The sequence below is a fragment of the Polypterus senegalus genome, chromosome 1, assembly GCF_016835505.1.
Source record: "Polypterus senegalus isolate Bchr_013 chromosome 1, ASM1683550v1, whole genome shotgun sequence".
Taxonomy (NCBI): Eukaryota; Metazoa; Chordata; class Cladistia; order Polypteriformes; family Polypteridae; genus Polypterus; species Polypterus senegalus.
Genome location: NC_053154.1, coordinates 308,930,881 through 308,952,003, shown reverse-complemented (window position 1 = coordinate 308,952,003; position 21,123 = coordinate 308,930,881). Strand labels below are relative to the sequence as shown.

General features: G+C 40.1%; 1 protein-coding gene across 2 annotated transcripts in view; it reads left to right on the top strand.

The window, feature by feature from the left end:
• The first annotated feature begins 3,177 nt into the window (after positions 1–3,177).
• The window catches only part of LOC120514762 (mucin-5AC-like), a 70,764-nt gene continuing 52,818 nt past the window's right edge, over positions 3,178–21,123 (top strand). For both annotated transcript variants that reach the window (XM_039735309.1, XM_039735302.1), the window contains exons 1-2: positions 3,178–3,329; positions 3,673–3,869. In XM_039735309.1, the coding sequence (XP_039591243.1) occupies positions 3,201–3,329; positions 3,673–3,869 (326 nt within the window). In that variant the 5' untranslated portion in view covers positions 3,178–3,200. The remainder of the gene's footprint in view (positions 3,330–3,672; positions 3,870–21,123) is intronic.

The window sequence follows — 21,123 nt, the reverse complement described above, 5'->3', positions numbered from 1 at the left end:
CAAATGTAAAATATATATATATATGTGTGTGTGAGTGTGTGTTACGGCCAAAACCCAAAATCGGCCAAAGTGGGAAGTCTCCGGCCAAATCGGGAAATGGCAAATATCTCTGTAAATTGACCAGCCAATGTCCAATCTTTTTCTTGATTTTGGGATTTGGTCATCCAGTTTGTGAAATGGCATGGGGTGATCGGCCAAAGTCAGAAGAAAAAAGGCATAAGCAGCGATTTGTTGCGCACTTAGTAGTGGAATTGTATCGAGTGTAGCCTTGGCTGCCGGTCAGTGATTGGAAAGACGCAACAGTTCGTAGTGATTTTTATTCTTTGCCTATGGATTCCAGTGTGAGAAGTTTCTCGTGCAGAATGGAAAACTCACTTCTGAATCTGCATCTGAATTTTTAAGCATCTTCAGACTTTGAGCGGACAGTCTTACATCAGCACATCGAATTTTGGCCAGGGATTTCTTGCCACTTCGCAAAATGGCCAGCCAAAGTAGCATTTACACTGGTCATTTCTAGTAATTCAGACTCTGACTACACCTCTCGGCCAAAATGTGAAATATACATATAAAGTACCTGCCAAATAACACACATCATGTGTTTCAGCCTAAATGAGGCTCATCAGGTCCACATTTGCTTCCCCTTGTGGGGATCAAATTTCAGATGTCAGCACCTGAGGAGAAGCCTAGTTGAAAGGGTGTATGTCGGAGTATTGCGTGCATAGATCTAATCACAATCTGATTATTTGGATGGTTACCAACCAGGTAATTTGTGATTGGTTGGCCAGTTGGTAGACATCTGCCACACCTTCTCAGTTGCAAGAAGCAGATCATAAACATGATATGCAGTCAAGTAATACAAAGAGCATGCAGCATGTCTTTCCCAGTAATTGGGGCTCGTCAATTAAGCAAGGCAGCCACCGTTGCACAACATCAGAGGCTTTGCCTCAGGCGCTGACTTCAGAAGTTCAATCCCTACAAGGGGAAGCAAAAGTGTGAACACCTGATGAGTCCTAATTAAGGTGAAGCACATGTCTTGTACTGTTTGTATTATTTGGTAGACACTATATAACATGTCTATGATCTGCTTCTCACAGCTGAGAGGACATGGCAGATGACTTAGGTAATGTGTTAGGAATGAAAGGATGGCACATCGTTTGATGGAAATGAAAATCATCAATCTACAGAGGGCTGAATTCAAAGATACCCCAAAAATCAAAGTGAAAAAATGATGCAGCAGGCAGGCTCGTCCATTATGCCCAAATTTCATTGCAGCAACTCCAAATCATACTCAGTAGTTTGTATGGCCCCCACCTGCTTGTATGCATGCCTCACAACGTCCTAATGAGACGATGGATGGTGTTCTGGGGGATCTCCTCCCAGATCTGGACCAGGGCATCACTGAGCTCCAAGACAGTTTGAAGCGTCAAATAGACCAAAACATAATGTCACACCTAGAGGTGTTCTTTTGGATTGAGGTCAGGCGAGTGAGTGTGGGGACCAGTCAATGCTACCAATTCCTTCATCCTCCAGGAACTACCTGCATACTCTCACCACATGAGACCAGGCATTGCCGTGTAACAGGAGGAACCCAGGAGCAACTGCACCAGCATAAGGTCTAACAGTGCGTCCAAGGATTTCATCCTGATACCTAATGGCAGTCAAGGTGCCGTTGTCCAGCCTGTAGGGGTCTGTGCGTCCCTCCATGGATATGCCTCCCCAGACCATCACTGACCCCCCACCAAACAGCTTATGCTGAACGATATTACAGGCAGCATAACGTTCTCCACGGCTTCTCTAAATGCTTTCACATCTGTCACGTGTGCTCAGGGTGAACCTGCTCTCATCTGTGAAAAGCACAGGACACCAGTAGTGGACCTGCCAATTCTGGTATTCTATGGCAAATGCCAGTCGAGCTCCATGGTGCCTGGCAGTGAGCATGGTGCCCACTAGAGGACATCTGGCCCTCTATCTGGCCACCCTCATGAAGTCTGTTTCTGATTGTTTGGTCAGAGACATTCACACCAGTGGCCTGCCTGCCTGCTGGTCATTTTGTAGGCTCTGGCAGTGCTCATCCTGTTCCTCTTTGCCCAAGGGTGCAGATAACGGTCAGTCCTACTGATGGGTTAAGGACCTTCTAATAGGGGCCCTGTCCAGGTCTCCTAGAGTAACGTTCTGTCTTCTGGAATCTCCTCCATGCCCTTGAGACTGTGCTAGGAGACACAGCAAACCTTCTGGCACTGCTACGTATTGATGTGCCATCCTGGAGAAGTTGGACTACCTGTGCCACCTCTGAAGGGTCCAAGTATGGCCTCATGCCACCAGTAGTGACACTGACCGTTGCCAAATGTAAAACAAATGACAAAACAGATGAGGAAGGAAAAATGTCAGTGGCCCCCATCTGTTAAACCATTCATTTCTGTTTTGGGGGTCGTCTCATTGTTGCTCCTCCGAAGCAACTTATATATATGTGTGTGTGTAATCAATTGTAACCCATCATGATTACAAAGACCACTTTAGGCAAATGTTGAAAAACATACTTTATGCTAGGAGTTTTAACAAGTCACAGTCAAGAATACAACAACAACAACAACAACAACAACAACAACAACAACAACAACAATAATAATAATAATAATAATAATAATAATAATAATAATAATAATTTTGATGCAGTAGTTTAAACGAATAGTTGCAGCAGGCAACAGAGAATTAAATAAATAAATAAAACATATGAAATACTTAAGAAGATAAAGCTCTGGAGGCCAGCGTCTTTATTAAAATGTAAGATAGATATTTACTTCACAGCTAAAATAGTCAGCGTTAAATCTGAACTTGAAAGTGTATAAATGGAAACAATAATAATAATAATAATAATAATAATAATAATAATAATAATAATAATGCATTTTATTTATATAGCGCCTTCCCTGTGTTTCAGCATCCCGTACACTGTGTACACTTTTTGGTGTTAATTTAACATTTACGTCGTTGCTCTTTTGACATCTGCCACCTCGTTTATAATCTTTGCTCGTAAACTAAGCACTTTGTACACCAAGAACATCAGCTTCTCTGAGGAATGCGCCGATCAGGAAGCAGAAGTGATTTTTCTTCATGGTATTTTTGGGGCTGGTCATCATTAGCATGTGAGAAACTATAAAAGCAAGAGAAGGAAAACAAAATAATAAAACAAGCTACGGAAGATGTCAGCAGCCGGCATGCTGGTGTTTCTCGTTTCATGGAGTGTCTTGTCCATCGGACTGGCATCCCACATGCAGGGTGGGATCATGACATTCACGCCGAAAGGGAGGAATCGGGACGGCACATATCGGGTATGCTCAGAGTGATGCACATTTAACCGATTCTACTTATCCATAAAGTCGCATTTTAAAATATCGCAATGCAGTTTCTCATCTAAGATAGATACCTCGGAGTGAATATTAAAATAAAGAAATAAAGAACTAGGAAACTAATCCAAACAAAAAAAAAAAAAAGGTTATAAAATGTAACATATTTAAGTTACACGTAAATAACTTGTTTTAGAAGAAAGCTGATTTAAATTGGTCTGTTCGGTATCAGCCGTTTATCACAAATACCATCATGTATATTTAGTTTTGTAAGTACAGCATGTATATAACGAAGCACCATGCACGTGTCTGTTACCTTTAATTGCAGGTTGATTTTCGATACAAAGAATCTTTCCGAAGTAACTGTCATCAAGAGTTTTACTGGGGCTGCAACAGCGGGGACTGCGGCTACACGAGAGAACTCCAATACGGGCAAATAGACAGTAGCCCACTGGGGGACTCCTGGTGCCAGGCTGAAGGGTTCATGTCGAGAAGCGTCCCCAGTGACAAACCGTTTGATCTGAGGTAGGTGAACCGTGAATTACTTTCCGTTGAAATAACCGAAAGGATTTGAAAACGAATTATGGGAAGATGCACACACACGAAGCTGCCTACAGATTTTATCTTCCAAGTGATCGTCGCACTTCAGTCACAGTGAAGCCCGTATGTTGGCGTTGCCATCTGGAGACAAGCCCCTCGCGCGCTAGTATGTTGACATCCACATGACACGACCCTCATGTCATGTTCAGGCCCGCTTAGCTACAGTTATATACAGTGGGATGCAAAGGTTTGGGCAACCTTGTTAATAGTCATTATTTTCCTGTATAAATCGTTGGTTGTTACGATAAAAAATGTCAGTTAAATATATCATATAGGAGACACACACAGTGATATTTGAGAAGTGAAATGAAGTTTATTGGATTTACAGGAAGTGTGCAATAATTGTTCAAACAAAATCAGGCAGGTGCATAAATTTGGGCACCACAAAAAAGAAATGAAATCAATATTTAGTAGATCCACCTTTTGCAGAAATTACAGCCTCTAAACACTTCCTGTAGGTTCCAATGAGAGTCTGGATTGTGGTTGAAGGTATTTTGGACCATTCCTCTTTACAAAACATCTCTAGTTCATTAAGGTTTGATGGCTTCCGAGCATGGACAGCTCTCTTTAACTCACACCACAGATTTTCAATTATATTCAGGTCTGGGGACTGAGATGGCCATTCCAGAACGTTGTACTTGTTCCTCTGCATGAATGCCTTAGTGGATTTTGAGCAGTGTTTTGGGTCGTTGTCTTGTTGAAAGATCCAGCCCCGGCGCAGCTTCAGCTTTGTCACTGATTCCTGGACATTGGTCTCCAGAATCTGCTGATACTGAGTGGAATCCATGTGTCCCTCAACTTTGACAAGATTCCCAGTCCCTGCACTGGCCACACAGCCCCACAGCATGATGGAACCACCACCATATTTTACTGTAGGTAGCAGGTGTTTTTCTTGGAATGCTGTGTTCTTTTTCCTCCATGCATAACGCCCCTTGTTATGCCCAAATAACTCAATTTTAGTTTCATCAGTCCACAGCACCTTATTGCAAAATGAAGCTGGCTTGTCCAAATGTGCTTAAGCATACCTCAGGTGGCTCTGTTTTTGCTTCCTCTGCATCACTCTCGCATACAGCATCTCCTTGTGTAAAGTGCGCCGAATGGTTGAACGATGCACAATGACTCCATCTGCTGCAAGATGATGTTGTAGGTCTTTGGTGCTGGTCTGTGGGTTGACTCTGACTGTTCTCACCATTCGTCGCTTCTGTCTATCCAAATCTTTCTTGGTCTGCCACTTGAGCCTTAACTTGAACTGAGCCTGTGGTCTTCCATTTCCTCAATATGTTCCTAACTGTGGAAACAGACAGCTTAAATCTCTGGGACAGCTTTCTGTATCCTTCCCCTAAACCATGATGGTGAACAATCTTTGTCTTCAGGTCATTTGAGAGTTGTTTTGTGACCCCCATGTTGCTACTCTTCAGAGAAAATTAAAGGAGGAGGGAAACTTACAACTGACCCCCTTAAATACTCTTCCTTATTATAGGATTCACCTGTGTATGTAGGTCAGGGGTCACTGAGCTTACCAAGCCAATTGGAGTTCCAATAATTAGTTCTAAAAGTTTTGGAATCAATAAAATGACAACGGTGCCCAAATTTATGCACCTGCCTGATTTTGTTTGAACAATTATTGCACACTTTCTGTAAATCCAATAAACTTCATTTCACTTCTCAAATATCACTGTGTGTGTCTCCTATATGATATATTTAACTGACATTTTTTATCGTAACAACCAACGATTTATACAGGAAAATAATGACTATTAACAAGGTTGCCCAAACTTTTGCATCCCACTGTATCTTGCCTGAAGAAGGATCCTGAGTTGCCTCGAAATATTACACTTTATAATCTTTATAGCTAGCCAATAAAAGGGGTCATTTTGCTTGACTTCTCACTACTTTCATAATGGCTAACACGGTACAACACCCTAGTACTACAGGCTCTGATAGATAGATAGATAGATAGATAGATAGATAGATAGATAGATAGATAGATAGATAGATAGATAGATAGATAGATAGATAGATAGATAGATAGTGTGAGCGCTGAAGTTGAGAAACAACGAGATAAACACCAATTTAAGCTTTAAAGCAATTTCTTTAATATCTATTCTTGGTGAATTTAAAACTGCGAGACAGCCCCCCCCAGCTCAGCCAACTGAGTTTTGGGCAGACTGACCCAAAAGAAAACAATGTTCTCTCTTTTATCACTTAGCTTGTTCATTAGCCAATGGAGAACAGAAAAAAAACATAACAGTTCATTTTTAGGTCATCCATAGATTTGGGTTGCATCTTAATTTATGACATAGGGGAGTACAGAAAAACAAAGCAGTACCAGGCGCCTACATTATCTAACGACTGTAACCTTCTCGGTACCCACACAAACCCAATTTAAGCAGATAGATAGATAGATAGATAGATAGATAGATAGATAGATAGATAGATAGATAGTGTAAAAGAGTAAGGAGGAGACAGCAAAAAGGTTTGGGGTTTTCCGGCCCCGTATATTGTCGACAATCCACAATATATTGAAAAAAGAACGGTCAAAAATATAAACAAAACTGTTCATATGCGCGACGCCTTAGCATGGCGTCGGCGGCCATTTTAAAGAGGAGGAGCCGGAAGTGGAGGAATGCTGGGAAGGAACCGTGAGGGAGGATGGGATCGATGATGTCAGGAAAGATGGCGGAGGAAGGGTGGAAGTAGACGTGGTGCGGGCAAAACCCGGCCTTATGGTGGCGGAGCATCTTTTTTTCTGTAAGGAAGCATAGGGAGAAAGTTAGTACCCCACCATTCCCTGCCGGCGAATGTCTTCCCAGGTGTGTCAAGATCCTTCCGCGGTCTCCGACTCGCGCGTGCGTGGACGATAGATAGATAGATAGATAGATAGATAGATAGATAGATAGATAGATAGATAGATAGATAGATAGATAGATAGATACTTTATTAATCCCAAGGGGAAAATCACATCCTCCAGCAGCAGCATACTGATAAAAAAAATAATAAAAAAAAACAATATTAAATTAAAGAGTGATGAAAATGCAGGTAAAACAGACAATAACTTTGAATAAAGTTAACGTTTACCCCCCCACCCCCAACCTAGGGTGGAATTGAAGAGTTGCATAGTGTGGGGTCTCCTCGGTCTGTCAGTGGAGCAGGACGGTGATAGCAGTATGTCCCTGGGGCTGCTCCTCTGTCTGATGATAATACTGTTCAGTGGATTCTTCATGACTTACAGGAGCCTGCTCAGTGCCCGTCGCTCTGCCACGGATGTCAAACTGTCCAGCTCCGTGACTATCTGTCCAGACAAAGGCAAATCAAACAGCAGCCAGCATTAGATCTGAGCGTCCGTTTAATTTCTGTACACCTATTTGAAAGTGCTAGTTCTAGCAAGATTGGTTACTATAGAAATAACAAAATATAAATGTAAATGTAGGAACAAATTAAAAAAAAAAAACTACTTGATTTTGAAATGGCCATTGTAATGGGTTACATGCATAGACTGGAATCCCAGCTGGGATCTAGAGGCCAGTATAATGGAAGGACAGAAGATTTACTTGTTAAATTCTTCATCAAAACGCTAGGTGGCAACATCCCTGGCTTTCACTACCTTAACAGATATCCACAGTGCAGGTTGAAATATTTATATAGTTTCATGGGACAACCCTGTTGGGTTGTGTTCCACCATTGGGCACCGAGAGTGAGTGATGGTCCCTACTTTGTGGGGCTTCAGTGTTATATTGAAGTGCTTCTGAGGGAAAATATTGTGACACCAGAAGTATTAATGGGTTCTACATTAAAGCAGCAGCCCTGCTTCAGTACAGGCCATTGGGTGGAAGTGGACAAACTTTGCCTGGAGGAGTGGAAGGAGAGATGGAAAATGAGGCAGAAGAGTTGCATTGTGTTTGGTTTATTCCCTCTTGAAACATTTGTTTAAGGTATATATTTGAGGTTAGACCTTTTATTTAAATTGGGACTCCTGTTGATGCAGTGGTATCTGGGGTTTGGTGTGCTGCAACACACCCTGCTGGTCACACTGTAATGAATCTAAGACAGAATGTATTGTTTGTAGAGCAAACAGCTAAGAGTTTCACTGCTTCCATGGCAACTTCACGAACAGTTTTTGCATCGTTTTCAGTCACAGTGACACCTCACTGCATAGCTGCAAGTACAAAGAGAAGCTTATTACAGAAGCACAGGCATTCATTCTGGAAGGATGAAAAACTTTTGCCTAAGTATTTCAAATTTGTCCTTGCATAAACTTTCAATTTTCCACCATTACAATTCAATTCTACTGTACTTTCAACAAAAAGATTTACCTTTATTTATGTAAAGTCAGAATGTATCTTATGGCAGGTAATAACACAACAGCTAACGTTAATTTAACTTTAAAGTAGACAAGGAAAGACTTACTTTTAGGTGTTATTTTCAAAACACAAAGTTTGTGGCTTTTGAATTGTATGACCTGTATATCACCATATCATCATATTTAGGTAAATGTTTAGTTTTGAGTATTGATCAGGGTTGCCAGGTTCTTAAAAAATGTATAGCTCAAGGCCAGCTTAAAAATAGCAAATAACCCCCAAAAAAAAAAAACAACCAGCCCAATACCTGATGTAGACAAAATGAAAAAAAATGGAGAGTGGGGGGCTGTATCAGAGTCAGGGCCGGATTTGCACATTTTTATGCCCTACGCCAAAGCACATAATTCTGCACCCCCTCCCCACCCTGAAAAAGTTGATTTATAATTTTCAATTTAATATGTAATAGTTTATTTTTGAAACATATTAGCACTTTATACAATCTTTATAACCTTTGAAACCACATTATATTTTTAATTCAAAACTACACTACTACACTACTTATGAAATTGCATAACATTATTCAGTCAGTCAGTCATTGTCCGACTCGCTATATCCTAACTCAGGGTCATGGGGGTCTGCTGGAGCCAATTCCAGCCAGCACATGGCACAAGGCAGGAACAAACCCCGGGCAGGGCACCAGTCCACTGCAGGGCACACGCACACACCAAGCACACACCACGGACAATTTAAGATTGCCAATGCACCTAACTTGCATGTCTTTGGACTGTGGGAGGAAACCCATGCAGACATGGGGAGAATCAAACCCAGGTCTCCGTACTGCGAGGGAGCAGCGCTACCACAGTGCTACTGTGCCACCCTAGAACTATTTATAATTACATATAAATCTCTCATGTTGTGGCCCTGAAGGACACCCTCAAAAAAAATTCCGATTCCCTACACTGAAGCTTCTTTTTCCCCTGCACTCGTACCTCACCCTTATATACCAAACCTTGTCGTCATCCAGAAACTCACTTCCATTTCCAGCTCCCCCGTTCAGGGTACAACCCCTTATCTTCCTTCTAGTGTCAATCACTCCCTGACGGCAGTCCTCCGCACCATTCTCTTCTCGACTCAAGAGTTCCTCAACCATCAGACGTTCGGCTCCTACGATCGATCCAACATATTTCAATAATCAAAGTAACTTCTTTTCACTGCGTTGGTTCACGACTTCAGCAGCACTAGGTGGCATTGGTGCAGAACCATAGCAAATGTGGTTGTCCCTACTGGCTGCCATATTGCTACACTGACACTGAGTTTTTAGCACTATTAACAAGCTATATCCAGCGGTCGTGGGCGGTACGGTGGCGCAGTGGTAGCACTGCTGCCTCGCAGTAAGGAGACCGGTTAAGCTTCCCGGGTCCTCCCTGTGTGGAGTTTGCATGTTCTCCCTGTGTCTGCGTGGGTTTCCTCCTGGTTCTCCGGTTTCCTCCCAAAGTCCAAAGACATGCAGGTTAGGTGCATTGGCGATCCTAAATTGTCCTTGGTATGTGTGTGCCCTACGGTTGGTTGGCGACCTGCCAGGGGTTTGTTTCCTGCCTTGCACCCTGGGATTGGCTCCAGCAGACCCCCTTGACCCTGTAGTTAGGATGTAGCAGAATGGATGGATGGATGATCATTGATGGGGAGTTCTGTACATGACAACACTGCTAAAGTCGTCTCACTAATTAACTTGTAGTTGTAACTTAGCACTGCTACCTCACTTTTATACATATACAGCTTTTAAGCTTTGTAATTTAGGCTATGTGTAACCTATTAAGAAGGGGAAAAATGCAGGGGCATAGCGTTTATAAAATACTTATGTTTTAGTAAAAATTCAAAATATGTATATATTTAAACCATTGCACATACAAGCCGAAAACATGCATAGCTGGCATGAACTGGCTTATTTACTCATGATGGTACCTTTGGAGTAACCAGTAGATTTTGTTTTTTTTTTAAAAAAGGGTAAAAGGGGCAAGAAAAAAAAATAAGAAATGGAAACAAATGTCCCAGAACAGAACAGGTACACTGAAAATTAAGAACAAAAGGTTGGGCTTTCATTTATATAATAACTGCTCCTGCACTCTGACCCCAAAAAGTCATGCAAAAATTTACCCTTAGAGATTCATTAGTTATGTTTAGCATATCAAATGTTGATGTTTTGTTTTCTGCAAGGTATGATTACAGTAGCTAAAATGTCATCTAAATAGTCGGCTCCATTGGTTACACAGAGTCAAGGTCAGCCATAATCTAACATTGGTAACATTTTGCTAGTTAACATGAGCTCGATACTGTTGTGACTTTGTCAGTTGATAAAATTTGGTTGTGTGTCCCTCACGATTCTGAAAGAACTTTAGAATATTCCAGTCAGGTGTATTAAATTAGGCTGGTATATCGATTGGGAGGAACATATGGAAGGTAATTTGTGCCAAAATTTGATCAATAAAAAGGTGATTATGAAATAAATAATCACACAAAGAAGCACCATGTTTTTTGATATGCTTTGTTAATGTCTGTATCCAGCATGGGGCACTTTTTCTTCAATAGCATCCCTTTTGTACCTATGGCGGAAATAATTACATGTGATGGGGGACTTCCCTGGAAGGGTGGATTTAGTTGTCAATGTCCATGTTGGAACAAATGACATGCTTAAGGGTAGTCTGTCAGTTCTGTGATCCAAATTCAAAGAGTTAGGTGGCAGGCTGAGGAGCAGAACTGACAAGGTAGTCTTCTCAGAAGTTCTGCCTATGAAACACGCCAGTCCACATAAGACTAAGGAGAATAGAAGGCTTAACGTGTGGCACAAATCTTGGTACAGGGTAGAAGTGTATAGGTTTATGGGGCATTGGGACTCCTTTTAGAACAGATGGGACCTTCTCCACTGCGACAAGTTACATCTGAACCAGAGGGGCACCAATGAATTGGGGAGGCATATGAGTTGGCTTGTCGAGGACTGTTTAAACTAGGGAATGGTCAGGTAGGGAGTTCATAACAGGCCAGGTTTAGAACAATACATGGAGGAATAAACAATAGTGTAAAAATAAACATGCGTAGTAATATAAATTCTAACCCAACATTTAAATATAGAAGGACTTTAAAAATAGCTTGCCTTAATTCTAGAAGTATCAAAAATTAGGCAAGTGAGTTGGAGTTGTATGTAGCTGAGCATAATTATGATATTATAGCAATAAGTAACATAGAAGGATACACATTTTTTAGGAAGAATAGACAGAAAAGAAAAGGAGGTGGAGTTGGTGTTTATGTCAAACAGAATTTAAATTCAAGTCCACTTCAGTTGGATGATGAGCCCATCTTCGTGAGGACATGTGGTTTCACCTGGAAACCATTAGGAAAAGAGGCCTTATTTTAGGAGTGTGTTATAGACCACCCAATGCAGACAGCAATTTCAACACACATCATTTTAGTCAAATTAAAAAGGCAAGATTACAAGGACATATTATAGTCATGGGGGACTTTAATTATCCGAATATTAACTGGAATAACCTTGCAAATGGTGGAGCACAACAGCAGGTGTTTTTTGAAGTAATGAGTGACTGTTTGTTTTTCTAAGACATCATGTTAAAGCACCAAAATGGGGGGACACCTTTCTGGATATTTAGTATTTTTTAATAATCAGGATGGAATTGAGGGTGTAGAGGTGATTGGACCATTAGGGTCATGTGATCATAGTATAATACAGTTCTCATTGTTTTCTAAGAGTGCAGATGCAAAGACTAAAATTGTTAAGTTGAACATTTTGAGCAGATGCTGCAAAGTCTAAGGAAGATAGACTGGGACAAGCTTTTAAGGGTGAAGACAGTCGAGGTGCAGTGGAACAAGTTTAAAAATGTAATGCAGGACGGATACATAGCTAAATTTGGAATTAACAGGGCATTTTTTAAAACTCCACAGTGGGTTAATAAAGAGTTTAAAAAGAAACTACAAAGTTAAAAACAGACAAATAAGGCATATAAGACTAATAACTCCAAACTGACTTGTAGGGCGTTTGAGAACATGAGGGCAACCACTAAGAAGATATTCTACTTCTTCTTCTTTTGGCTTCTCCAGTCAACGGTTGCCACAGTGGATCATCTTCTTCCATATCTTTCTGTCTTCTGCATCTTGTTTTGTTATCACTAAGAAGGATATTAAGGAGGCTAAAAGACAGTGGGAGAGGAATACAGAAGATAAAATGAAAGATGACCCTACAAGGTTCTTTCAGTATTTTGGTAATAAAAGAACAGTTGGGGAGGAGGTAAAGTGCATCAGAAATAGTAAAGGGGAATTAAAAGATACAGACAGTGAAATAGGTGACGCTCTAAATTCAAATTTTTCTGAGGTCTTCACAAGTGAGGAAGTAGATAACCTCCCAGAGGTAACAGGGACTACTAAGGAAGTTCTGAGTGATTTAGGAATTGTAGAGGGAGAAGAGCTGCTCAGATTAAACAGATTGAAATCAATCAAATCACCAGGACCAAATAATATTTACCCTCGAGTTCTTGAGGAGGCTAGTGAGTTCAGATACAAACCCTTGACAAATATTTTTAGGAAGTCACTGTGCACTTGGAAGATTCCAAAGGACTGAAAAATGGCAAATATTATTCTGTTATATACAATGTGTGTTCAGGCAAATTCAAACAACAACAGGCTAGTAAGCTTAACATGCATCACAGGAAAATTAATGGAAGGAATTATTAAGGATAAGATTGAGCAGAAAATGGCAAGGACAGGAGTTATTCTGAACAGTCAGCATGGGCTCAGAAGAAGGAGGTCATGTTTTACTAACATGCTGCAATTCTATGCGGAAGCAACAAAAGGATATCATAAAAGTGGAGCAGATGATATTATTTATCTTGACTTTCAGAAAGTATTTCATAAGGTGCCACATGAGAGGTTGGGCATCAAGTTAAAAGAAGTGGGAGTTCAGGGTGATGTTTTTAGACGGGTGCAGAATTGGCTCAGACACAGGAAGCAGAGGGTGATGGTGTGAGGAAACTCATTAGAATTGGCTGATGTTAAGAGTGGCGACCAGCAGGGGGGAGTGCTGAGGCCGCTGCTGTTTTTTATATATAGAAATGATATAGATAGGAATAAAAGTAACAAGCTGGGTAAGTTTGGAGATGATACCAAGATTGGCAGATAATTTGGAATCTGTGAATTCATCACAGAAGGACTTGGACAGCAGACAGACTTGGGCAGATTTGTGGCAGATGAAATTTAATGTCAGTAAATCTAAAGTTTTACAAATAGGAAGTAAAAATGTTAGATTTGAATAAACAATTTGAGGTCTGAAAATCGAGAGTCCACCTTTTGATTTAGGAGTCCTGACAGTGTTCAGATGCCATTAAGAAGGCTAACAGAATGGCAGGTTATATAGCGCCTTGATGTGTGGAGTACAAGTCACAGGAGGTTCTGCTCAAGCTTTATAAAACACTGGTGAGGCCTCATCTGGAGTACTGTGTGCAGTTTTGGTCTCCAGGCTACAAAAAGGACATAGCAGCACTAGAAAAGCTCCAGAGAACAGTGACGAGGCTGATTTCAGGGCTACAGTGGGAGAATTATGAAGAAAGATTAAAAGAGCTGAGCCTTTACAGTTTAAGAAAAAGGAGATTAAGAGGATTCATAAAAGAAGTGTTTTAAATTATGAAGGGAATTAGTAGAGTGGATCGAGAGTTGTATTTTAAAATGAGTTCATCAAGAACATGGGGACACAGTTGGAAACTCATTAAGGGTAAATTTCAGGAAGTTTTTCTTCACACAGAGATCCACAGATATTTGGAATAAGCTACCAAGTAGCATGGTAGACAGTAAGACTTTAGAGACTTTCAAAGCTCAACTTGATGTTTTTTGAGAAGAATTAAGTGGATAGGACTGGCGAGCTTTCTTGGGCTGAATAGCATGTACTTGTCTAGATTGTTCTAATGTTAAAAAGAGGATCTGCAGACATTTCAGTTACACAACAGCTATTCTATGTGACCCACCCCAATCCCGTCCCCCCATATAAAAAATAATGTTTGTGACAACTGCTTGTGATTCCTCATATAAGTTTCATTGCTTCATAAGATACCTCGGCTTTCTTCTACTGATTGGAGTCTGTAGATGCCATTTTTCAACATAAGGACAAAAGTTGTGCCATTGCATTGGTCTCGTCCGTTGCAGGAGATGGACGTCTGAAGCGGAGCTCCGTTAGCAGCGGTGTTATTTTTTTCTATTATTTCTTATTATCCAGAGGTATCCTGTATTTATCCAACCCGAGGGTTCTATTACAGTATATGCAAGTATATATAAACATGGTCGGCAAGAAAGGGACTCAAAAAGAAACGGAAAAGAAACCTAAAGCTACATCCAAGCCTAGACAGGCAAGTCCAAATTCTAGTTCAAGGTACAGCCTGTCAGAGACTGACCTGGAACAGACAGGCGAAAGCCTAGACTCCTCGGGACCACGGTCCGCTGCATCGCCTCCAGTTGAGAGCGAAAATGGGAGCGAATGTGCAAGTGATGCAGGTCTTGATAGCTCGCCGATTGGAGAAGATCACTTGAAACTGGAAAAGGCCTTGCAGTCCGCACTTTCACATACTCCTCGTGAGCTGGGAACATTGGCTGTTATAGAGCCTACCGCTTCGCCTACGGTGCACGAAAGCAGAAATGATCTGTCCGAACTGTAGGTGATGATTGCTGAGCTCAAGCAAGAGATAAAGAATGACATAAAGAAAGAAATAAATAGTATGCTCAAGACAAGCGAGAGAGTAAGCAAGAAGATAAGTGAGAGGACAAGTGAGAAGCTGCGGCGGGAGCTGCAAGAGCTGCGGCAGGATAATAAATCTCGAAGAAACGCGTATATAATTGCTTTGAGACGGCCTTTAAATGTATGCTGGGAAAAAATTGAGGAGGACATTCAGGAAAATTCATCTAAACTGAGCACACTTGCTGATCAGCTGGAGAATGTTAAGCAGACATTCATGACTCGAATTGAAACAGCCGAAAATCTAGCATCCACCGCTGGTGGAAAAGCAACACCTGCCAATTCTGAATGCAAAAAACTCAGAGACAGACTTGCTGCTCTGGAAGATGGATACAGAAGAAATAATATTATAATTGAAGGTCTACCTGAGAATCGCGAAAGTCCAAACCCAGTTAATTTCATAGCTAAACTATTCTCCAAAATAATTGGAGAGGACTTTAAATCAGATACTGAGATAGCTGCAGCTTATTGCATACGGGGATCGAACAACTCTAGACCTAGGACTTTTATTGTGTGCTTTAAGAAGTTACAATTTAAATTAAATGTAATGTCACTTCTCAGACAGAAACAAGAGATTATATTTGAAAATAAGCTCAATACATTGTCGAAATACTGATCAGATAAAGGAGATTAGCAGAGAAGGACTGGAACAGAAAATCTCATTATATGCAGATGACATGGTACTGTATATATCGGACCCAGAAAATTCTGTGCCTGCAGTCTTAGCAGCACTCACAGAATTTCAAAAGCTCTCTGGTCTCAGAATTAATCTGAATAAAAGTGTACTCTTTCCGGTGAATTCTCAAGCATATAATATTAGATTAGACACCCTACCTTTTATCATTGCAGAACAGTTTAAATACCTCGGGGTAAACATCACAAGTAAACATAAAGTTCTATATCAACAAAAATTCGTCGTCTGCATGGAAAAAAATTAAACAAGACTTGCATAGATGGTCAACCCTTCATCTCACACTAGCTGGAAGAATTAACACTGTTAAGATGAATATTCTTCCTAAGCTCCTTTTTTTATTTCAAAACATACCAATATACATTAATAAATCGTTCTTTAAGCAATTAGATTCAACAATAACCTCATTTATTTGGAATTCTAAACATCCACGCATCAAAAGAGCGACCCTACAAAGACAAAAGGCAGAAGGCGGCATGGCTCTACCTAACTTCCAGTTTTATTACTGGGTGGCAAATATACAGTCGATAAGAACCTGGACACAAATAGAAGAACATACACAGGCATGGACCGCAATAGAAGTAAAATCCTGCAGTACTTCTTTGTATTCCCTGCTCTATGTCCAATAAACACACGTTATCGGCAATACACTAATAACCCAATTGTGCTCCACTCACTGGAACCAATGTAGAAAGCATTTTAAGACGGAGAAGCTTCTTTCTGTGGCACCCCTGCAAGAGAATCACCTCTTTCAACCTTCACAAACATATGCAGTTTTTAATATCTGGAAAAAATTTGGAATTAACTTGCTTAGAGATCTTTATATAGACAACGTCTTTGCATCCTATGAACAATTACATTCCAAATTTAACATTCCAACTACAAATTTCTTTCACTATCTTCAAATCAGGAACTTTGTTAAACAGAACCTTCCAGATTTTCCTCATCTTGCACCCTCATCCACGCTGGAAAAAATATTGCTCAATTTTGAGGAATTAGACTCCATCTCTACAATATATAAAATCCTTTTACAATCCCTTCCTTTCAAAGATCCAAGAGGACACTGGGAAAATGACCTCTCAATTAATATATCAGAAAAGGAGTGGAAAGTAGCAATGCAGAGAATTCACTCGAGCTCCAAAGCATACAATTATACAACTCAAAATTATATATCGAGCACATCTGTCTCGACTAAAACTCTCCAAAATGTTTCCAGGGCATGATCCAACCTAGCGTTGCAACCAAGCCCCAGCCTCACTGGGTCACATGTTCTGGGCCTGCACCAAATTAACATTATTCTGGACAAAAATTTTTAATTACCTCTCAGACAGTCTTGGACTCACAATCCCTCCTAACCCATTAACAGCTGTGTTTGGGGTTCTTCCAGAGGGGCTTAAAGTGGAGAAAGACAAACTAACTGTGATTGCATTCACTACACTGTTGGCACGCAGACTTATTCTGATAAACTGGAAGAACCCAAACTCTCCTCTTTTAAGTCAGTGGGAAACTGATGTGTTATATTATTTAAAATTGGAAAAAATCAAATACTCAGTTAGAGGATCTGTACAGACTTTTTTCAAAACATGGCAGGATCTAATCAGTAATATTTTAAAATAAGTTTATAAAGCACAGAGAATTTATTAATTTAGGTATTTTTACAAGCCTTAAATTTTACACCGTTTGGCTTGCTCTCTCTCTCAAGGGTGGGGATCGATCTGTTCTTAACATAATTCTTTTTTTTGTAAAAACTTGATTGCTATGTATTGATTGTAATAAAATTAATAAATAAAAATAAAAAAAAGAAAATAAGCTCATTCATATTTTCCCTAATTTCTCACCATCAACAGCTGCTAAGCGCGCCTCTTTTTATTATATTTAACAGCATTTATGAAAAGCCGATATCAGATACAGCCTCTTGTATCCCGCCAATTTGAAAGTGGAGATTCAAGGAAAACATTACATATTTATTAGTAGAGAGGAAGCAGATAAAGAGTTAAGAAAGCTGATCCCGACACTCTCCTGAAATACGACCATGAGTCGCACCCTGTCATCGCATCATAAAGAAGATATCACCAGCTGTCTGAGCTGCTTGCAATGACACTGGTGTCGTAATTATACATCCTTTTCCCTTCTCATTCACTATCTGTTTTTGTTTTTATTACAATTATACACGTTTATTTATGTATGTGTGCATGGAAGAAATTAAATTAGCAACCGTTTTTTTTTTACTATTCTAAAGAAGACTGTTTAACATCATACCCTTGGTTTATTGTGGTTGTAATTAATGCATTAGGGTTAACTATGTTTATCCAGGGCCACTATTTAACACCATTCCCTGGGTTTACTATCTTAACATTTCCAGAATTAAACCTCTTTGAATATGCAAATCAATATAAATCGCCCTTAAAATCAGCGTTCTGTGAAAAGACAATTGGAAAATCATGGGGGAAAATATAAGAATTTCAGCGAATACCAAGTGGAGGCAAAGGAAAAACATACTATTTGTTGATTTAAACCGTGGTATAATCAACGAAAGGAAGTTGATCGAGTGACATAGCGTGTTGGAGAAACTCAAAAGCTCAAGTTTACAAAATCGCACAGTGCCAAAATAAAAAAGTTGTCAGATATCAAAGTCGCAATGAAAAGGGAGTCGTAGCCCACCGTCTGAGCTTATTTGGGTACAGACAAAAAAAAAAAATAGGCACACAGTGGGAAAAAAGCATGAAATGTCAACTTTAATCTCAAATTTTCCACTTTAATCACGTAGTTTATTTTGTCATTAAAATAGAACATCATAAACTTCATCATAAAATCATTTCATTTACTAGTTTTTCAAATCCCATCGTAACTAAAGTATCAAGTTAAATGCTTTGTTTTGTATTTGATCTTCTATGTGCTTTATGTGTGTGAATCACTATGTGCTTCTGTTCTTTCTCCGACAGGACATAGAATCCATTACATTCGTGATACATTCTGAATAATTAAAATAGTGAGATGTATATGTGATATCATTTTCATGATGATTGGAATGAAAGCATGTAATTAAACATGGGAACACGATGGCGCAGTGATTTTTCATGTCTCATACAAAATGCTGCTGTGCCATGCGCGACCTTTGATGAAATAATTTATTGTAGCAGTACTGTATCTTTCAAACGTACTTACCTCCAATTCCTGTCCTTACATTTCTCTCCCCAAATACCCAATCGCCACACAATCAGCTCTGTAATAGACGTTAAGCCATCTGTAAGCTTACAACGACAATTCTTCAAAACCTTTAAGGAACATTGAAATATCTTCATAGTACGTGTTTAATTATTCTATCCATCTATCCTTCCAGTGTCGCGCCAGCCTCCATAAATATACAGCACAAGGCAGGAACAATACGTGAACTTGCTAGCGATGCGGCACCGTGTCCTCACATGTTTATTATTAACAATACAGATTATTTAAATGAAGTTAAAGTTTTATCTGTATAATATAATCATATTTTGCTGCATTTCATTTTACAAATGATACCGTCATTATATGTAAATACGCGCTTTATAAAGTGGTGCAGGTTGTGCAATATTATAACTGTAGTTCAAGTTTACAGTGGGGTGATTGTACTTATAAGTCCTAACAGTTCTACAAGGAGCAATTGATTGGGTGCATTTATAGTTCTTGGGATGAAACTGTTTCTGAACCGCGAAGTCCGTACAAGAAAGGCTCTGAAATATTTTGCAGTGGCTGTGGTAGCGTGTGTTTGATGCTGTATACCGATAATTCTCTTTCCGATCAGCTGTTGCTGTGATTCCCCACTCAGATACAGTGATATAAATACTCTGAGTGGTGCACTGAGAGTAATATGAAAAAAGATGATCCGCTGTGGCAACCCTTAAAGGGGGCAGCTGAAAGAAGAAGAAGAAGAAGAAGAAAGGTGCAGTGAGAGTAACAACGCTAAAGTGGTTCTGGTATTTGGAATACTATGGCTATTCCCTGGACCATTATATTGTTACAAGTCAATTACAATCAGATGCATTACACTAATAAACAATATGCGGTTAGTTTCAGTGTATTTATAAAGCTGTGTCAGGAAAATAAGGAGTAACCACACAGGAACAGTAGCACTTCTTTGATGCTGGGTGCCGCCAGTCTGCAAAACCGAGCAGAGAACTTGCGTACGACAAGGTATGAGGTACCATAGAAAAGTGCGTGGCTTTACGCCAAGTGTAAGTTTTATAAATCGCGATTTGAACGTGGAAACGTTCTCACGCAACATTTCTGTGCGTACGCACCGTTCATACATGAGGCCCCTGCTGTCCTGTCTAAGTGTTTTTCCTTACTTATGTCTGATGGTTGCTGTAAAAGCTCCAGCATCCCCAGTGACTCTACTCCAGATAAGGTTGGTTTAGAAAATGAATGGATGGATGAATGAATGAGTGATAGTGGTGAATGCATGAAAAATGATATGTAAGTGTTGTTAATATGGGAAAATGTTACATTTAAATGTCAAATATAGTTAAAATTAGTTACTGTTATTTTTATTTATTTTTTTGTTTTTTTCTGAAATCTGAATAACCCCAGGCAGGGCGCCAGCCCACCGCAAGGCGCGCACACACACTAGGGACAATTTAGAATCACCAATGCACCTAACCTGCATGTCTTTGGACTGTGGGAGGAAACCCACGCAGACACGGGGAGAACATGCAAACTCCACGCAGGGAGGACCCAGGAAGCGAACTCAGGTCACCTAACTGCGAGGCGGCAGCGCTACCCAATGCACCACCATGATGCCCCTTTTGCAATCAATTCCACACCAAAGGGAAGGCTTGTAGTGTGTACTTTGTGATTGGACACTCAGGAAAACAACCTCAGAGGAATCCACATAAAACTGAAATAAAAAATATTATATTGTACTTTCTACAGATAGAGAATAACAAAATCAATTTATTAAAATAGCAGTTATGTAATTATGTTCATCATTTGAAATTTTAGAAAAGGACAATGGGATTATTTATGATCTTTGTTGAGTACATTATTCAACTCTGTGTACTTAGGAGTTATAGCCGGCAGTCATACCACAAGTGCTACAGAAAAGGTCATCCAGCTAAAACTAAGCCTGGCTAGTTCTTGGATGGGAGACTATCTAGGAAAAAGCTTGGGTTGCTGCTGGAAGAGGTGTTGGTGAGGCCAGCAGGGGATGGGTACACTCTGCTGTAAAAATGGCACCATCCTTCAGATGACATGTAAAAGTGATGTCCTGACTCTCTGTGGTAATAAAAGATCCCTGGACGTACTTTGTGAAAAGCAAGAGGTATCTCAGTGTCCAGGTTAAATTGTCATTCTGCCCCCCTAATCACCCACTTGTCTCTAATTGTTTCTCTTTCTCTCTCACCACTTCACCACCTAACAGCCCATGAGTGGTGA